Source organism: Bombus pascuorum, unplaced genomic scaffold, assembly GCF_905332965.1.
Source record: "Bombus pascuorum unplaced genomic scaffold, iyBomPasc1.1, whole genome shotgun sequence".
In the NCBI taxonomy this organism is placed as follows: domain Eukaryota; kingdom Metazoa; phylum Arthropoda; class Insecta; order Hymenoptera; family Apidae; genus Bombus; species Bombus pascuorum.
Genome location: NW_026869765.1, coordinates 9,587 through 23,889, shown reverse-complemented (window position 1 = coordinate 23,889; position 14,303 = coordinate 9,587). Strand labels below are relative to the sequence as shown.

At 42.4% G+C, this 14,303-nt stretch overlaps 2 protein-coding genes across 2 annotated transcripts; both read left to right on the top strand.

Moving 5' to 3' along the window:
• The first annotated feature begins 242 nt into the window (after positions 1 to 242).
• Positions 243 to 1,103, top strand: LOC132915955 (uncharacterized). The gene has a single exon (XM_060975719.1). It carries the CDS (start codon positions 243 to 245, stop codon positions 1,101 to 1,103), a length of 861 nt encoding a protein of 286 aa, XP_060831702.1.
• Positions 1,104 to 8,411: 7,308 nt separating this feature from the next.
• LOC132915954 (cytosolic endo-beta-N-acetylglucosaminidase-like) lies at positions 8,412 to 9,741 on the top strand. The gene is given in 4 exon segments (XM_060975718.1): positions 8,412 to 8,933; positions 8,997 to 9,182; positions 9,184 to 9,441; positions 9,522 to 9,741. Coding segments are annotated over 4 exon segments (882 nt in total). The 5' UTR covers positions 8,412 to 8,700; the 3' UTR covers positions 9,727 to 9,741.
• Positions 9,742 to 14,303: the final 4,562 nt, after the last annotated feature.

The following is a 14,303-nucleotide window of genomic DNA, read 5'->3' as shown; positions in this document are numbered from 1 at the left end:
GCGGAAGTTGTAAGGTATAACGAATGAAGAATGTACCATTCGATTTATATAACAAACGAAATTGTAACATATACTAGGCAGTACCGCTACTCACCGATGAATCAAGAGAAGATACATCATTAATTTGAAGCTCTGTTATTCCAAGAAATAATTAAAAAGCCAAACCAAGTCCATGGAAACTCCATGCGGTAGAAAATTTTCTTACTCCAGAGTCAGAATCCAACAATCCCCTCTACATAAGGATGGAACTGGCCATCGACAGGGGGGACACCAACAGCCCTCGAAGAGGAACGAACCACCCCGGCCCAACGCCACCCAGATGGCGCCTGAAGGAGAGGAACAAACAGATGCTACAGGCGGCAGCCATCGTCTCGGCCTGGAGCTGGGACGCCCAATGCACGAGCGCAACCAGTAGTATCGACGAGGAAGCGGAAGACCTCCGTAAATACATGAACGCGGCGTGCAATGCCTCGATGCCGCGCTCCAACCCGAGCAGTGGACATTTGAACAAAGGAGTCTACTGGTGGACACCAGAGATCGCGGAGTTGCGAGAGAGGTGCAACAGAGCCCGCAGAAGATTCGCACAGGCACAGCGTCGCAGACAAACTCGCGACGAGGAAGAGATCTCCCACACATACGAGAAATACAGGGAGGCAAGACGTACCCTCCAACGGGAGATTAAGATGGCCAAAGCGTGGTCCTGGACGGAACTCGTGGACGCGGTCGAGTCTGACCCATGGGGGCGGCCGTATAAAGTAGTGACGCACAAACTGCGTACCTCGGCTCCCCCGATAACAACAAACATGGATCCAATGCTACTGGACAAGGTCGTTGGGACCTTGTTCCCCAGACAGGGCGACAGTGCAGGGCAGCCAGAAACGTCCCTCCCCTCCACCACACCCAACGATAACGACGAAGTGGCAACGACGACAACGGAGTGGAGTGAGGAGCTGCATGTCACCGAGGAAGAGCTATTAGAAGCGACGAAGAGGACAGCAGCCCGCGACGTGGCACCAGGCCCGGACGGAATCCCAGGCCGAGTATGGGCAGAGACGGTAAATATAATGGCTCCCCGCCTGCGACACTATTTGATAGATGCCTGAAGGACGGCATGTACCCACGGGCATGGCGAACAGCGAGACTGGTCCTGCTACGAAAGGAGGGTCGTCCGCTAGATTCGCCGTCCGCATACAGGCCGATATGCCTGCTGGACGAGGTGGGCAAGCTCCTGGAAAGGATAATTGCAGCGCGTCTAGAGGCTCATATGGAGCGACGAGAGCCTGGGTGGCACGACAGCCAGTACGGGTTCCGCCGAGGACGCTCGACAGTGGACGCGGTGAGACGGGTATGCTCTAAGGTGGAGGATATGGTCTCCCAGGAAGGAGTGGCGATAGCGGTCTCACTAGACATAACTAACGCCTTCAACTCCATTCCATGGGCAAGAATCTTAGAAGCCCTGAACTACTACGAGATACCGGAGTACCTCGTAAGGGTTATTAGAGCATACCTCTGCGACAGGTGGATCATATACAACACCAAGGATGGGGAAACGAGGAAAACGGTCGAGTGCGGTGTACCGCAGGGGTCAGTACTAGGCCCAATCCTCTGGAACACCGCTTACGACCGTGTACTTGAACCGTGAACGCTATCAGGAGACTCGGACTGAGCGTGACACCAACCAAATCGGAAGCCCTGGGGTTCTTCGACCGGCGACGAAGAGAACCACCACCAACCGGACTGTCCATCAATATCAACGGAGAGGAAGTGCCGGTGGGACACCAGATGAGGTACCTGGGTCTCATCATCGACAGCCAGTGGACCTTCGAGCCGCACATTGAACAACTGGTCCCAAGGGTGACTGCCGCGGCCAACGCCCTATGCGGCCTACTGCCGAACGTGGGTGGAGCGGGAGTGGGCGTTCGCCAACTGTACGAGGGAGTCATAAAATCCCGAGTACTCTACGGAGCCCCAGTGTGGGCCGAAGACATGATGGAGAGCCGGCGCAGCCGGCTACTACTAAGGAGGCTACAAAGGACGACCGCCATCCGCACAGCAAGAAGCTACAGGACGGTGTCATACGCGACGGCGACCGTGCTGGCCGCGTCCCCCCCTTCGAGCTGCAAGCCCTCGCACTTCGAAGGGTATACGACAAAAGGAAGATCTCACGCCTGGACGGGCGCGCAACGACGCCACCACCCGACAACAGACCACCGTCGAGTGCACGGGAAGAAGCCAAACGGGAGACATGGGAGCGATGGCGCTCTCAACTGGTCGAGGAAGACACTACACGGCAACACCGGGCTGTTCGCGCCGTGCTCCCCAACTGGGAAACATGGAGAGAGCAAGGCGGGGTACCGCTGACATTCCGTATGACACAGATGCTCACAGGTCACGGAGTGTTCGGTGAGTACCTACTACGGATCCGGCGGGAGGTGACCTCCATATGTCACCAATGCGAGGAAGAGGAGGATACGGTACAACACACGTGGGAGCGATGCCCGGCATGGGCAGACCAGCACGTCTTGCAACTCGACATCGGCGAGAGCGTAGCCCGAGAAGCGATCGTGAAGACCATGTTGAGAGGGCACCAGGAATACACCGCCGTCCGCTCCTTCTGTGAGCAAGTGATGCTAGCAAAAGAGCGGGCGGAGAGAGAAAAGAAAAGGAAACGCGACCCAGCAAGAGTGGAGCGACAAAGGATACCCAGGCGCAACAGGGGGGGGGTGGCACCGCCGCCGCCCCAGCTCGAGCGACAAGACTAGGAAAACGGAACACAAGGGATGTGGTCCCCTCCTAGCGGACCAACACAAATATGGACGCCTCCCTCCTGATAAAAAAGGGGAGAACACGATTACCATTGATTGAAACAAACTTTACACAATACGCCGGTATTAGTTTCTAGTGCGTTTTGATTAAATGTATTGCACCCATAAAAATAGACACAACAATACGACACAAATAATAGTAAATTTCAGATTAAATTTAGAAAGTAGTATTTGTAAGATCGTTACTATTTCGCACTTTTCCATGTATGGAATTGACCGGTATGTCTTTTAGGGAATTCGTATCATTGTTTTATATTATTATTATGTACATAACGTGTTACTATGTTTACCCTTTTACTATTAGTTTACTATTATCCTATTAGATTGCGTTAGAACAAGAGGACGGTAAGCAGAATCGTGGTAATTTGTCGAATAATCAATAAAGAACTAATTATAATATTATTTTTGAAAATAGATCTGAATTAATGTCAAGTCTCATGGATATTTTTCATCGAGACATGAATATTTGAAACACGTGCATTCTCGTTTCTCACACAGTCTGACAGGACGAAAGAAGGAAATTAGTGTATGAATGCGCGGTTCACTCACGATCGATGCAGGTAGAAAGTACTTACGAGGGAGAGTGTAAGGCGAGCGGAGAATGGTGGATAAGAATGGGAAACGGATCAGCCAAATGACTGGCAGTCAGAATAATAATAGTCCTGGTGTGTAATTGTAAGTGTGCCGCGTTTTCATGTCGTAAACAATGCACGTAGTAAAAGGGTAAATAGAGAAACGACCTTGTAAATGATTCTTTGTCGATTACACGTTTGTCACGTTTGTTTACCAGCTAGACTATAGTAAGTGCTATTTTAGTAGAATGCAAGAAAATTGTGGGTGTCACGTTTAACCGCAGTTTCATACAAAAATCTGAACTTTAGAGCGAGAACGTTGTTGTGGAAGTAATGATAAGTAGAGTGCAGATGTTTGTATAAATTCATATTTTTATAAATTGAAAAAATGAAATCTGAGTAGACGATTGTTTTGCTATAAATGTTATAATGAGTACTATGCCGTGTATGTTTCATATTTCGTTCGATCTAATACTTCATATATAAAACCTATAGTACTCATTGCTACATATATATCTATTTAATTAATAGTTATTATTAATATTTGTAATAAAACAATTATCTATACAGGAAGCATAAAAGTTTCAGTAACGATATAGTACATGACATTAGCATTATGTTAGGCATTATTTTACATTAGTTTTGGATTCCCGTTTTCTCGCTTGCATGAAGGAAAAGGATTAGACTCTTGCTTCGTTGGAATTGAAACTTAAATAACTCAGTTTAATATTCCTTTGAAATTACTTAACTTGTGACTTAGAGAGTACACATAGATACCCCCCGACCATTACATTAAACAATTGTACGTCCCTGTTTATAAAATATGTACGTTGTCATTTACTATATAACATTTTGTTCAATCTTAATATCCAGCTCAGCGATCTCACACCCACAATGATATACCTTTGCCACTCGAGGTATACCGATTACTTGAACGTTATCAGTTTGCTACTAATATTCCCTGCTTTCTGTTCGTTAGCCATAAGCGCGCGTCAATTTGTTCACGCGCCTTGGTCTTTCCTGTAGCTCCCGGCTATACGTCGCATTGATTCGTTTTCGCTTCTATTTCCTCAGCAGTCAGTGTAATTAACAACATTGGATTTGTCAAGATGGTTACGGTTATTGGCGATTTTAAAGTAAGATTTCCTCAAGTCCCCGATCAAGGGAACTTGGATGAAGGTGGTCTTATTTGCGCCTTTTGACGTTATATGAGATTTTCTTATTTCACAAGATCTTTACTAAGCAAATCCTTAAGACACGACCTTAAGATTAATCTTCAGTCGCAGTTATGAAATCAAAAGACATCTGAAGACTGTTCTTGAGACGATCTCAAGTATAAGACTGGGCTATGAATATCATCCATAGATTTATATGAAGCAGGTCATATGGGATGCAATTTTGAGCGTGAAAAACCTATCGTTGTATAGGACATAGTAGCAAAGTTCCTTTTGTCAAATATAATATGTGGAAGACAAAGATATTGTAAAAACAAAAGTACCTTTTCGTGTCCTTCGCGTAATTGTTATAGTTAAAGTATCTTCAACTAATTACTTTTTGACATAAATAGGTTAGTATCTTTTTGTAGGGGACGTTGGTACGAATCAATTACTTTATTTAAATCTATATGATTCAATAAAAAAAACGTATTTTGTCATCATATGATTTGCACATGGCCATATACAGAGAAAATTATTATACCAGATTATGTTTCCTTTGAAACTATTCATTTCTTGCCTTAAACATTTTTTCATACAGTGGGTAGTGTTTCAGTAATTTGCATATATTTCTTGAAATCAAACACCCTATATATATTTTAATGTTGGAAGTATAGCTAGAAAGAAAAATATCTGTTCCCTATACTTTTTATTTCGTATTTTCCATTTATTTCTTATTTTCTATCAAATATTATTATATATATGTCGGGTTCTTATTATGATTAGCGTTAGGGTCGTGTAACGAATCTTCGCCTGGGTTGTTCATCATTGTTGTACAATCGAGATAGCGTTTATTATCACAGACATAGATAGTACAAGATTGACAAGTGGCTGCGGTAACTAGACGCTAATGACAATGACCTTAGGTTCGATATGACGAATCCACGGTCCACGAGCTAACTCTTTGTTAAACTGAGAATATATTTTGAAGCACAAAGTAACGTTCGCTGTGACGCTCGGTATATACTGCACGTAAAGACGATGTGTAATTCTCCAAGGAGATCGCAAAAATAAAAGACTGATGAAAACTTTTCTCTCCTTACGATCGCGTTCGTTTTGTTGAATATTGGCCGGGGATACCAACAAAACTGCAGCCGCCGTTGCTAAGCTGACCCGCGTAGCTGCGACATTGCTCCTGCTCGAGGTTTGATTGTCAACACAACGTGTGTCTCATAATACTGGCACTTCTCTGTTAGGTGGAACGTTCATCCCGTGACCGTGGCTACGCTCGGCGAACGGTTGTCGCCTCGAGCCTAAGCTCATTGTCTCAAGTTTCGAATGACTGTGTCTGGATTATTTCGTAAATGCTACAGTATTGAGGTTTTCCAAGTAATTCCAATGGAGGGCCCCGTTGTCTTTTCATCTTCGACACGGCCATCCCGACTGTCACACGTCCTCGGGTGTATTTAGAATATTGGGTTTTCCCAATGTTGGACTCGATATAACTGATGTTGTTTACAATTTAGTTAAGTGTCAAAATAGGTCAAGGGTCCAGTTTGACAGCAAAAATTCTGATCGGACGTTTGATAAAGGAAGAGTTAAAAGAGAGCGGAAATCAGTTACGTTATGATTAGTATTCGAAGTACTAGTTGCATTTTGTGAATTATCAGTCCGACCGTAATGACATGATGGACCATTCTCGATCTCGTACTTGGACGACTCTCACTTCTCTGGATCGTTTTAACACACTGAGCGTTTGTGAAAACACTATGTTAGATGTTATGACTATAGTGCTAACGATACCTGGATTGAATTCGGTAACTTTGTGATGATCTCGCATTTAATTTCTTTGGACCACATGACCACCCGTAAGCATATGTGAACCATTCTACACCTGATCCTACACCTGATCCTACACCTGATTACCACGCTAGACATATGTGAAAGCATTGAACTTCGTCGTATCGCCACACTGGACGTGTCGTGGGAACGCTGAGTGCCATCGCAGTGATACCGCAGAGGGCGTTGGCCACAGCTGTCACCTTCGGGGCGAGGTTCTCAAAGTGGGGCTGGAAGGACCATTGGTCATCAATGGTTAGGCCCAAGTACTTTAACCGATTCCCCACTTGCGCGTAGCTTATGCCTTTCCCTCTATTCCTTCTTCTCCTCCTCCTTCGACCAGAGAGAAGAGGAGGTGTTAGCACCGCTGGGACTACTGTTCTTCCTGCTCCTGCCGCCGATGGTGTGATAGGGATAGGCGCTCTGTAACCCATTCCTAGCCGTGCGGGTTCTCTCGCCCTCCTTCTGGCCCTTCTGGACACCACCGTCTGCTATTCGGTTTCCTCTGTCCCCCCGATTCACAGAGGTTGAGGTTGGGGGGGGGGGCGGAGGTCGGGGGTAGGTCGCCTGGCGGATCTGTTGTAGTTGGCCTGCTTTCCCGGCCATTCCCTCTGCTTGTTTCGACTGCGTTAACTCCCCGAGTATTGCCCTTACTTCTCCCCTTAAGGTTCCCAGAATAGAGGGGCCGAGGCCGCTGACCTGCCTCTCAAGCGCCTCCATCCGCGACCTCATGTCTTCTTTGCCCTGCGCCTGGCTGGCCTGACCATCTGTCCTATCTCCATCACTATCTTACGCTTCTTTCCTCGGGATGTGACTGAGGCCATCGTGGATCTTGATCCACACGACTCATCGTTCTCCGACCGAGCACCTGACATCGACCCTCTTCTCGATCTAGATTGCTCTCTAGAGTTGTCCCCAGATCGTGCCCCCTCTCTAGACTTCCCTTTTTCCCCTACCTTCCTAGGGATTCGGAAGATCTCGCTATCGTCAATTGGGGGCGGAGAGGAGGAGGAGGAAGAGACTCCCGGTGCCTTGGACGCAGGCGGGGACGATGGTGCTTTTCCCCCTCGGCTGCTGCTTCCGCTTCTGTCCACAGTCCTCTCCGTCTCTACCCTCTTTTCCTTTTTTCGTTCGCTGTTGGCCTCTGCCATTTTCTCTTCTCCCGGAGGGGTCTCTTCTGCCGAAGCCACCTCCATCTCTAGCTCTATATCCATCTCCATCTCTATATCTTCCGAACCAGTAGCATTAACACGTAAGGGGGCCTGGCAGTCCACCCCCAAACGGCCGTGGTCGTTAGCTAACGACGCACCGGAGCCCACTTCACCACCCACAACTGCGCCGGTACTGCGGTATCCCTCTCCTGCACCGTAAGTAATATCTTTATTCTGCTCCATCATCATCATTCTTCGTGTGTATGGTTAACGAGCCATGCCCTCGTTTCCTTTGCCACTCACTCTTTCGCACCCTACCCCGGTCGGAAACGATGCAGGACGACGGGGAGCTCCACGTGAAGGTGAGGTGAGTGGTCTTGACAGATATGGGCCCACCAACTTCTCCGAAGTTCTCCGCACCGAATCAGCGATCTGACGGGCGCCATCGTAATATTAAATGATTATTCTTAGGAAGAAAATTACTCTGTACATGCACATATCTTAAGTTGCTAAAAGTTAAATTACAACAAGACATGTAATGGATTAATAGTGTAGGATAATTAAAAAGAGTGTCATTTTTTATAAATTACGAAAAAGTTACTTATATCTGAACTAAGAAATGTCATAAATATCATAAAACGGAAGCAGAAGAAATAACATTGAAAGAGAGAATGAGAAAGAGTAATATTTTAAACGTAAAGGTTAGGTGTTAAATTCTACTCAAATCAAATAAAATATTTAATTAAATATAAAAAAAAGTTAAAGTATTTACTTAGTTATGTTTATTCCAAATTGTTTGTTTCGGTATAATTTTTGCAAAATATTAAAGAATATATACTTGCGTAAATAAGAATATTACTTTGAAAGTCGAAACAATCATATAAACATTGATGTAGGAGCATTATAAATTCATAATTTTATTTTGTATACTTTGTTTGATAGAGAAATGAACATCTTTTTGCCCATTAGCAGTTGGTAGATAATGGTATTATATCATGAGACGTAATTTGATATGCCAGTTCTGTTAGATGGGAACACTATCTGCTTCGCATGTATATACAAGTTTCCGGTGAACCAAAATAAGAAGAGAAACCTTTGTTTGAGTTAATGAATTAAAAACTATTTGAAAGTGATCTGTGGAACAGTATAATTCAGAGAGATGAGGACGGAAGTTACAGAGTCACAACCTTTCAAAAACTTAAAAGAATTATTCGATAACGTGGGTAACTTGAAACCATGGCCAGAAATTGGAGAACTACGAGATTCAACTGATTATGTGTACAGTGGTTTAGAAATAAGCGCAGGAAGAACGCGGTTAGAAAAATTGGATAGAGAAGTACATCCGAAAACGTTGCTCTGTCATGATATGAAAGGTGGCTACCTAGAAGACAGGTAATAGAAATCACTATATTTATTAATTCATATATTATACATAATATACCCTTGATTTTTCAGATTTATATATGGATCAGAATCTTATGATTCTTACCTATTTTATCACTGGAGTGTTATTGACACTTTTGTGTATTTTAGTCATCATTTCATAACTGTGCCCCCTTTTGGATGGATTAATGCAGCACATAATCATGGTGTAAAAGTTCTTGGTACTGTAATTACGGAAAGAGAAAGGTATCTGGGATGTTATACTTGAATCTCATGAAGAAGTAAGAAGATTTGCAGATGCACTAATACTTGTTGCAAAATTTTATAAGTTTGATGGCTGGTTATTAAATATTGAAAATACCATTAAAAGTGAGCAAGTTAATAATTTAATTTATTTTGTAAAATATCTAACAGAAAATATTCATGAAGCAATTAGAAATTCTGAAATTATATGGTACGATAGCGTAACCAATGAAGGAAAATTAAATTGGCAAAATGAGCTTAACAGTAAAAACATGTAAGCTTATTACACTCTTATACTTTTACAATTGTTTCTGTTTGTAAATTTTATTGAATGTTCTAAGTACAATATTTCAGAGATTTCTTTTTAAACTGCGATGCCATTTACTTGAATTATAACTGGATGAAATCAAAATTGAAAAACAGTTTGGCACTAGCAAAAACTCACAGTCGAGATATTCATGATATATATGTAGGAGTTGATGTTTGAGGTAGAGGTTGTCCTGGCGGTGGTGGATTTAATTCATCATATGTAATTACAATATTACTTATTTTATTGTAGCATATAATATAATATCGTTTAATATTTCATTAAACCATTATAATCTACAGGCTTCACAAAAAATACGACACGAAGGACTTTCTGTTGCACTTTTTGGTCCAGGTTGGACTCACGAATTTTTCGGATCTAAGACATTCCAAGAAGTAGAAGATCTATTTTGGGCACAGTTGTTTCCTTATTTATATGTTCATGTACCTATCTACGAAGAAGAAGTATTCAAAACATCATTTTGCCGTGGCAGTGGTAGCATGTATTATCGCTGTGGTCAGGTATGTCAAATTTTGACAAACACATTATTTTTAACAAACTGAATTTATCATAAAAGATATAACTTAGAAAACACGAAGTTGGCACCCTGCTGAGGGTAGCCACCCACATGTTATATTTATTTTTATTTTATTTTTTTTATTACCAATGAGATATAACACTTTACCAAATGTCCTTCATGACAAATTGTAAAAACCAAAATAAACCATATATATATAAAAAGAAAAAAAAAAACTGAATTTATCACATGAATATATTATAACTGAGATGCACATAGTTTATGCAGGCACTATATGAAAGGGATGGAAAAAGATTTAAACACAAACCATTTTACAATTTATCCCTGCAAAATCCACAAATTTCAGTACCTATACCGTACATGAAATTTACATCATCGCCTCAACTTCCAGAACCGAAAAGTGAAAACGATCGAAGTGAGTGTTCAAAAGAACCGATACAATATGTTTATGAAACGAGGAAGAATGTTATTCGAGTATTAAAAAATGTTGTAAATATTGAAAATAAAATGCCAATGCATCGAACTGTCAGAATTTGATATATTTGTCCACGGGGATAAGACCACTGAGACAACAGTAACAACATAGAGATCGTCCTCCAGACCATAAATAATAATAATCTTTAAAATTGCTACAAGACAAACACCGAATCTTCCGCACCTTAAATCGGCTGAAGAAGCGCTTCGGCACTCTATGTTACTCTATCCCATCGGTCATCGAACACGGCAAGGGATATAGAGCCATAAAAATGCTTATCAGTAAGGCCTCTGATAGATCCCGAGTTCTCTGCACTCAGAGAATTAAAGATTCCAAAACCACGTTTCCGCAAGTAAGACGAATGCTATACCTCTTGATCGGCGCCCTCAAATTTTCTTCGGACGATTCTCACCGTCTTCCATAGTTGAATAACCTCCTCGTATGACAGAACAGAAGATACATCGTTACTGGTACCAAGTCGACAAATAAGTCCACTTCGTGACGTCTCCGGTACCGCCGGCTTCCCAGAACTTACTAGTAACGCGATGACATGCCAAGAATAAGAATAAACGTCTACGCAACACGTGCTTCTGTTATTCACGATCTTGTGTCGTTTCTTCCTTTCAAGTTATAAACTGTTCTTTGTACAGGTCTTTAATTAGTATTGTGCTTGCGTGCTATTTCATCACTTCAAACTTGTTAAACTTTTATCACTCGTTCCAACAGCATTTGTTATTTGTATGTAGCGAAGCATTCTTTATCCGTTCTCCTTTCTACCGCGCGAAAAGTTTCGTGAATCCCACAAGACTACTGGGGACAAATTTTGGAAGTGTGCGCCGAAATGTGTATGATGATCTTCTCAGATTCCCAAATTTCATAATCTTGAAAATGCAGATTTTCGTTGAGCCGCTGGAACAGGGTCTGTACCTTCACCTGAGGAAACAGGGCTAGTAACCGCTCCGGCTCCGATGTCTCAGAGAATTATTTCACATCGGTAGATTCGTTAACGATTCAATTTAAGTTGCTGAATGGGATAGGTTATCAGGCTTCGATATCTTCAACGCAGTACCAATATAGCTATAGCTCCCGCAAAGATGCACATTCTTCTTCTCCTTGATGCTCAATGATCTCTGATACCAGCATACTTTTCTAAGATATGGAAGATGGGGAAAGTAGTTCCCTTGCTGGGGAAGGATAAGAACAAACCAACAAACCAAATCCAGCCAGGTACAGATCAACGAGTTAGCTGTTTGCAGAGTATCCATTAGTAAGGTCTTTGAGAGTGTGATACAGAGACTCATACCGTTTCATTGTAAAGAGGCTGCCATTCCTCTCGATCAGCAATTTGGCTTCCGGGTCAAATACAGTAAGGTCCACGCCATAATAAAATTCGTGACAGGCGTCTGCTGGTAGCAAAACTCTACTCATAGTCCTGGAAAGGGATTTTGACATGTTTCGATCGAGCGGTTTGCTATAAAAGCTGATACGATACGGTTTCTTTAAACATGCAGTTCAGGTGATTTGGTCCACAATCTTCGAAATGTGTCTCATTGGATGTCAAGCTCGAATATCGTCTTCGGAGTGAATAACGGTCTGCAACAGGGAACGTTCAACACCTCCATCCTGTTCAATTTGTATTTTAGTCGTGCTTCGAGCCTCTTCCATCTGAATAGCGACTTTAACCTATGCGCGTTAGTATTTGCCAATGGCCTCCTCATTTACGCGACGGGAATGTATTCATCCAAAATTAATTCCAAGCTACAGGAAATTTTCGATCGAATTATGGTTTGCTGTGGTAACTGAAAGTTCCGTACATTCTCGCTGATTTCTTATCACCGGCAATAGCCCCTATCCGTTCCGCATAAGAAAATGGTCAAATATCCCGGTATATATTTGTATTGCAAATTACAGATTACACAGCACGTTAAGACGCAAATGTAAAATAAATCAGAAAAGACTATTATAGCAAATAAAGGTTCGGTCCTCTCGAAGCATCTCTGCGTGAAATGTAGCAAATTGGGGCAAATCGGAATGAGATATGAGAAATGCACTGTTTACACAAATATTAAACGTTGCTATTTTATCGTTTGTTTGCAAAGGTGTATCTGAAATGACTGGCATTTCCTTGAGTCCAATTCGCGTTAGCTTTTCCTTCTGACATGCATCGCAATTTTTGATACAAGTCTCTACCCTTTCCATTAATCCTGGTATTTTCTATTTTTCTTCAATTCTTTGATAAGTTTTTTGTACTCCCAGGTGTCCTATAGTTTCGTTATGGTTTTCACATAGAATTGTATCTACTTCTTCTTCTGTCGACTCTTTTATTGGTTCCCATGCAAAACTTAATCTTTTGTATGTATCATTGAAATAAAGAATTATGAGTTTCAACTGAATTTTTACAATTTACCGACCAAGCCGTACAAATATACTGTGATATAGCTTGTGAAACTGTGTGACCGTATGTTCCGAAATCTCTGCGATACAATGTATTTGATTCGTTACACGGGCTTTCCCATCCAGGGATACGCACCACGCAAAATTTGGTGACGACGCGTTTCGTTTGGCCGTCGATAAACAAGCATTGTCGAAACAGGGCACGGCAATGTATCCCCTGCCAGCGATGTAAGGTGACCAGGCACATGTCCACGCCCGCCACGCTTTTACATCTCTTGTTATTTATCAAAATTGATAAATGACGAATTGATAAATGATAAATTGATAAATGACTACGAACCGTTGTCTTTTTATAGAATACAGACTCTGGAAGCTATAGCTGGTTTGTGTTAATCCTTAGCATCAGTGAGGTATTGGCAGACTTCATCCTGGTACTGTTTAGCTGCCACTTTTATGTAACTTTGCATCGGAGGGTGCACAGCTGTTTCCAAATGGAGACAATCGACGACGTAGTAAACAATGACGAAATCGAGATGCATGACGTGGTCCAGCACAGCGAGATGCCGGGTATTCAACCGCCTTGCTTGGTGCAGCCGCTTATGCAGGTGAGGCCGAATCCTCTCCCACGACCCTTCTCGGCTACTTACGGCTCGACCTTACTTAAATCGACGCTCATCGCTGAACCGACGCCCAGCGATGATCTGACGCCCAGCGATGAACTGACGTCCAGCGATGAACCGATGCCCACGGCTCGACCATCTCGTAGAACTTCCGCTATTATATCACGAAGCTGGCAATACCCTCATCCATTGCACGAAGTAGGTATTTCATTCGTCATCCTTCACGCTAGAAGATAAGTATCGCCGTGTAAAAATAGCCATCAGTATCTTTGACATCGATTTCTGCCGTTTCCCTTTCCATATATAATTATATGCGTAACCACGGAAAAAATTCTTGAACCGTTCTTGTCGCTCCTAATTGCTCTTTCGAAATCTTTTTTGGCAGATTTCAATATTTGTGAAAGCGAAACGTAGCGAATTCTATTTCTTAAGATTCCTTTTGTACTTGATTTGATACGTAAGTGTTCTTAAGATTGTTGAAATTCCATGGAAAATGGTTAATCCCCTACTTACTGTGGCTATTTCATACGACTCGTATGTCATTTAAACGTTTCATTTAAAAATGAGAGTATGTGTCAATACTTGTCATGGCCATTGTATTTATTTGAATTCATTGAGAAAATAATTGTCATATAATTAAACCATCAGATTTAATAGAGGTGAAATTCATTTAAGAGATATGTCACTTCAAAATTTTTCTTGTATCTTCTTCGAAACTACAATGCTCTCTGATCCAGCTATCGCGAAATTTCTAGAACTATACATCAAATTTTCATCAAATTTTATTCTGCATAATTTACTA

Bases quoted from the DNA above. Each gene is read 5' to 3' on its own strand.
- LOC132915955 (XM_060975719.1), top strand. From the start codon at position 243: ATGGAACTGGCCATCGACAGGGGGGACACCAACAGCCCTCGAAGAGGA.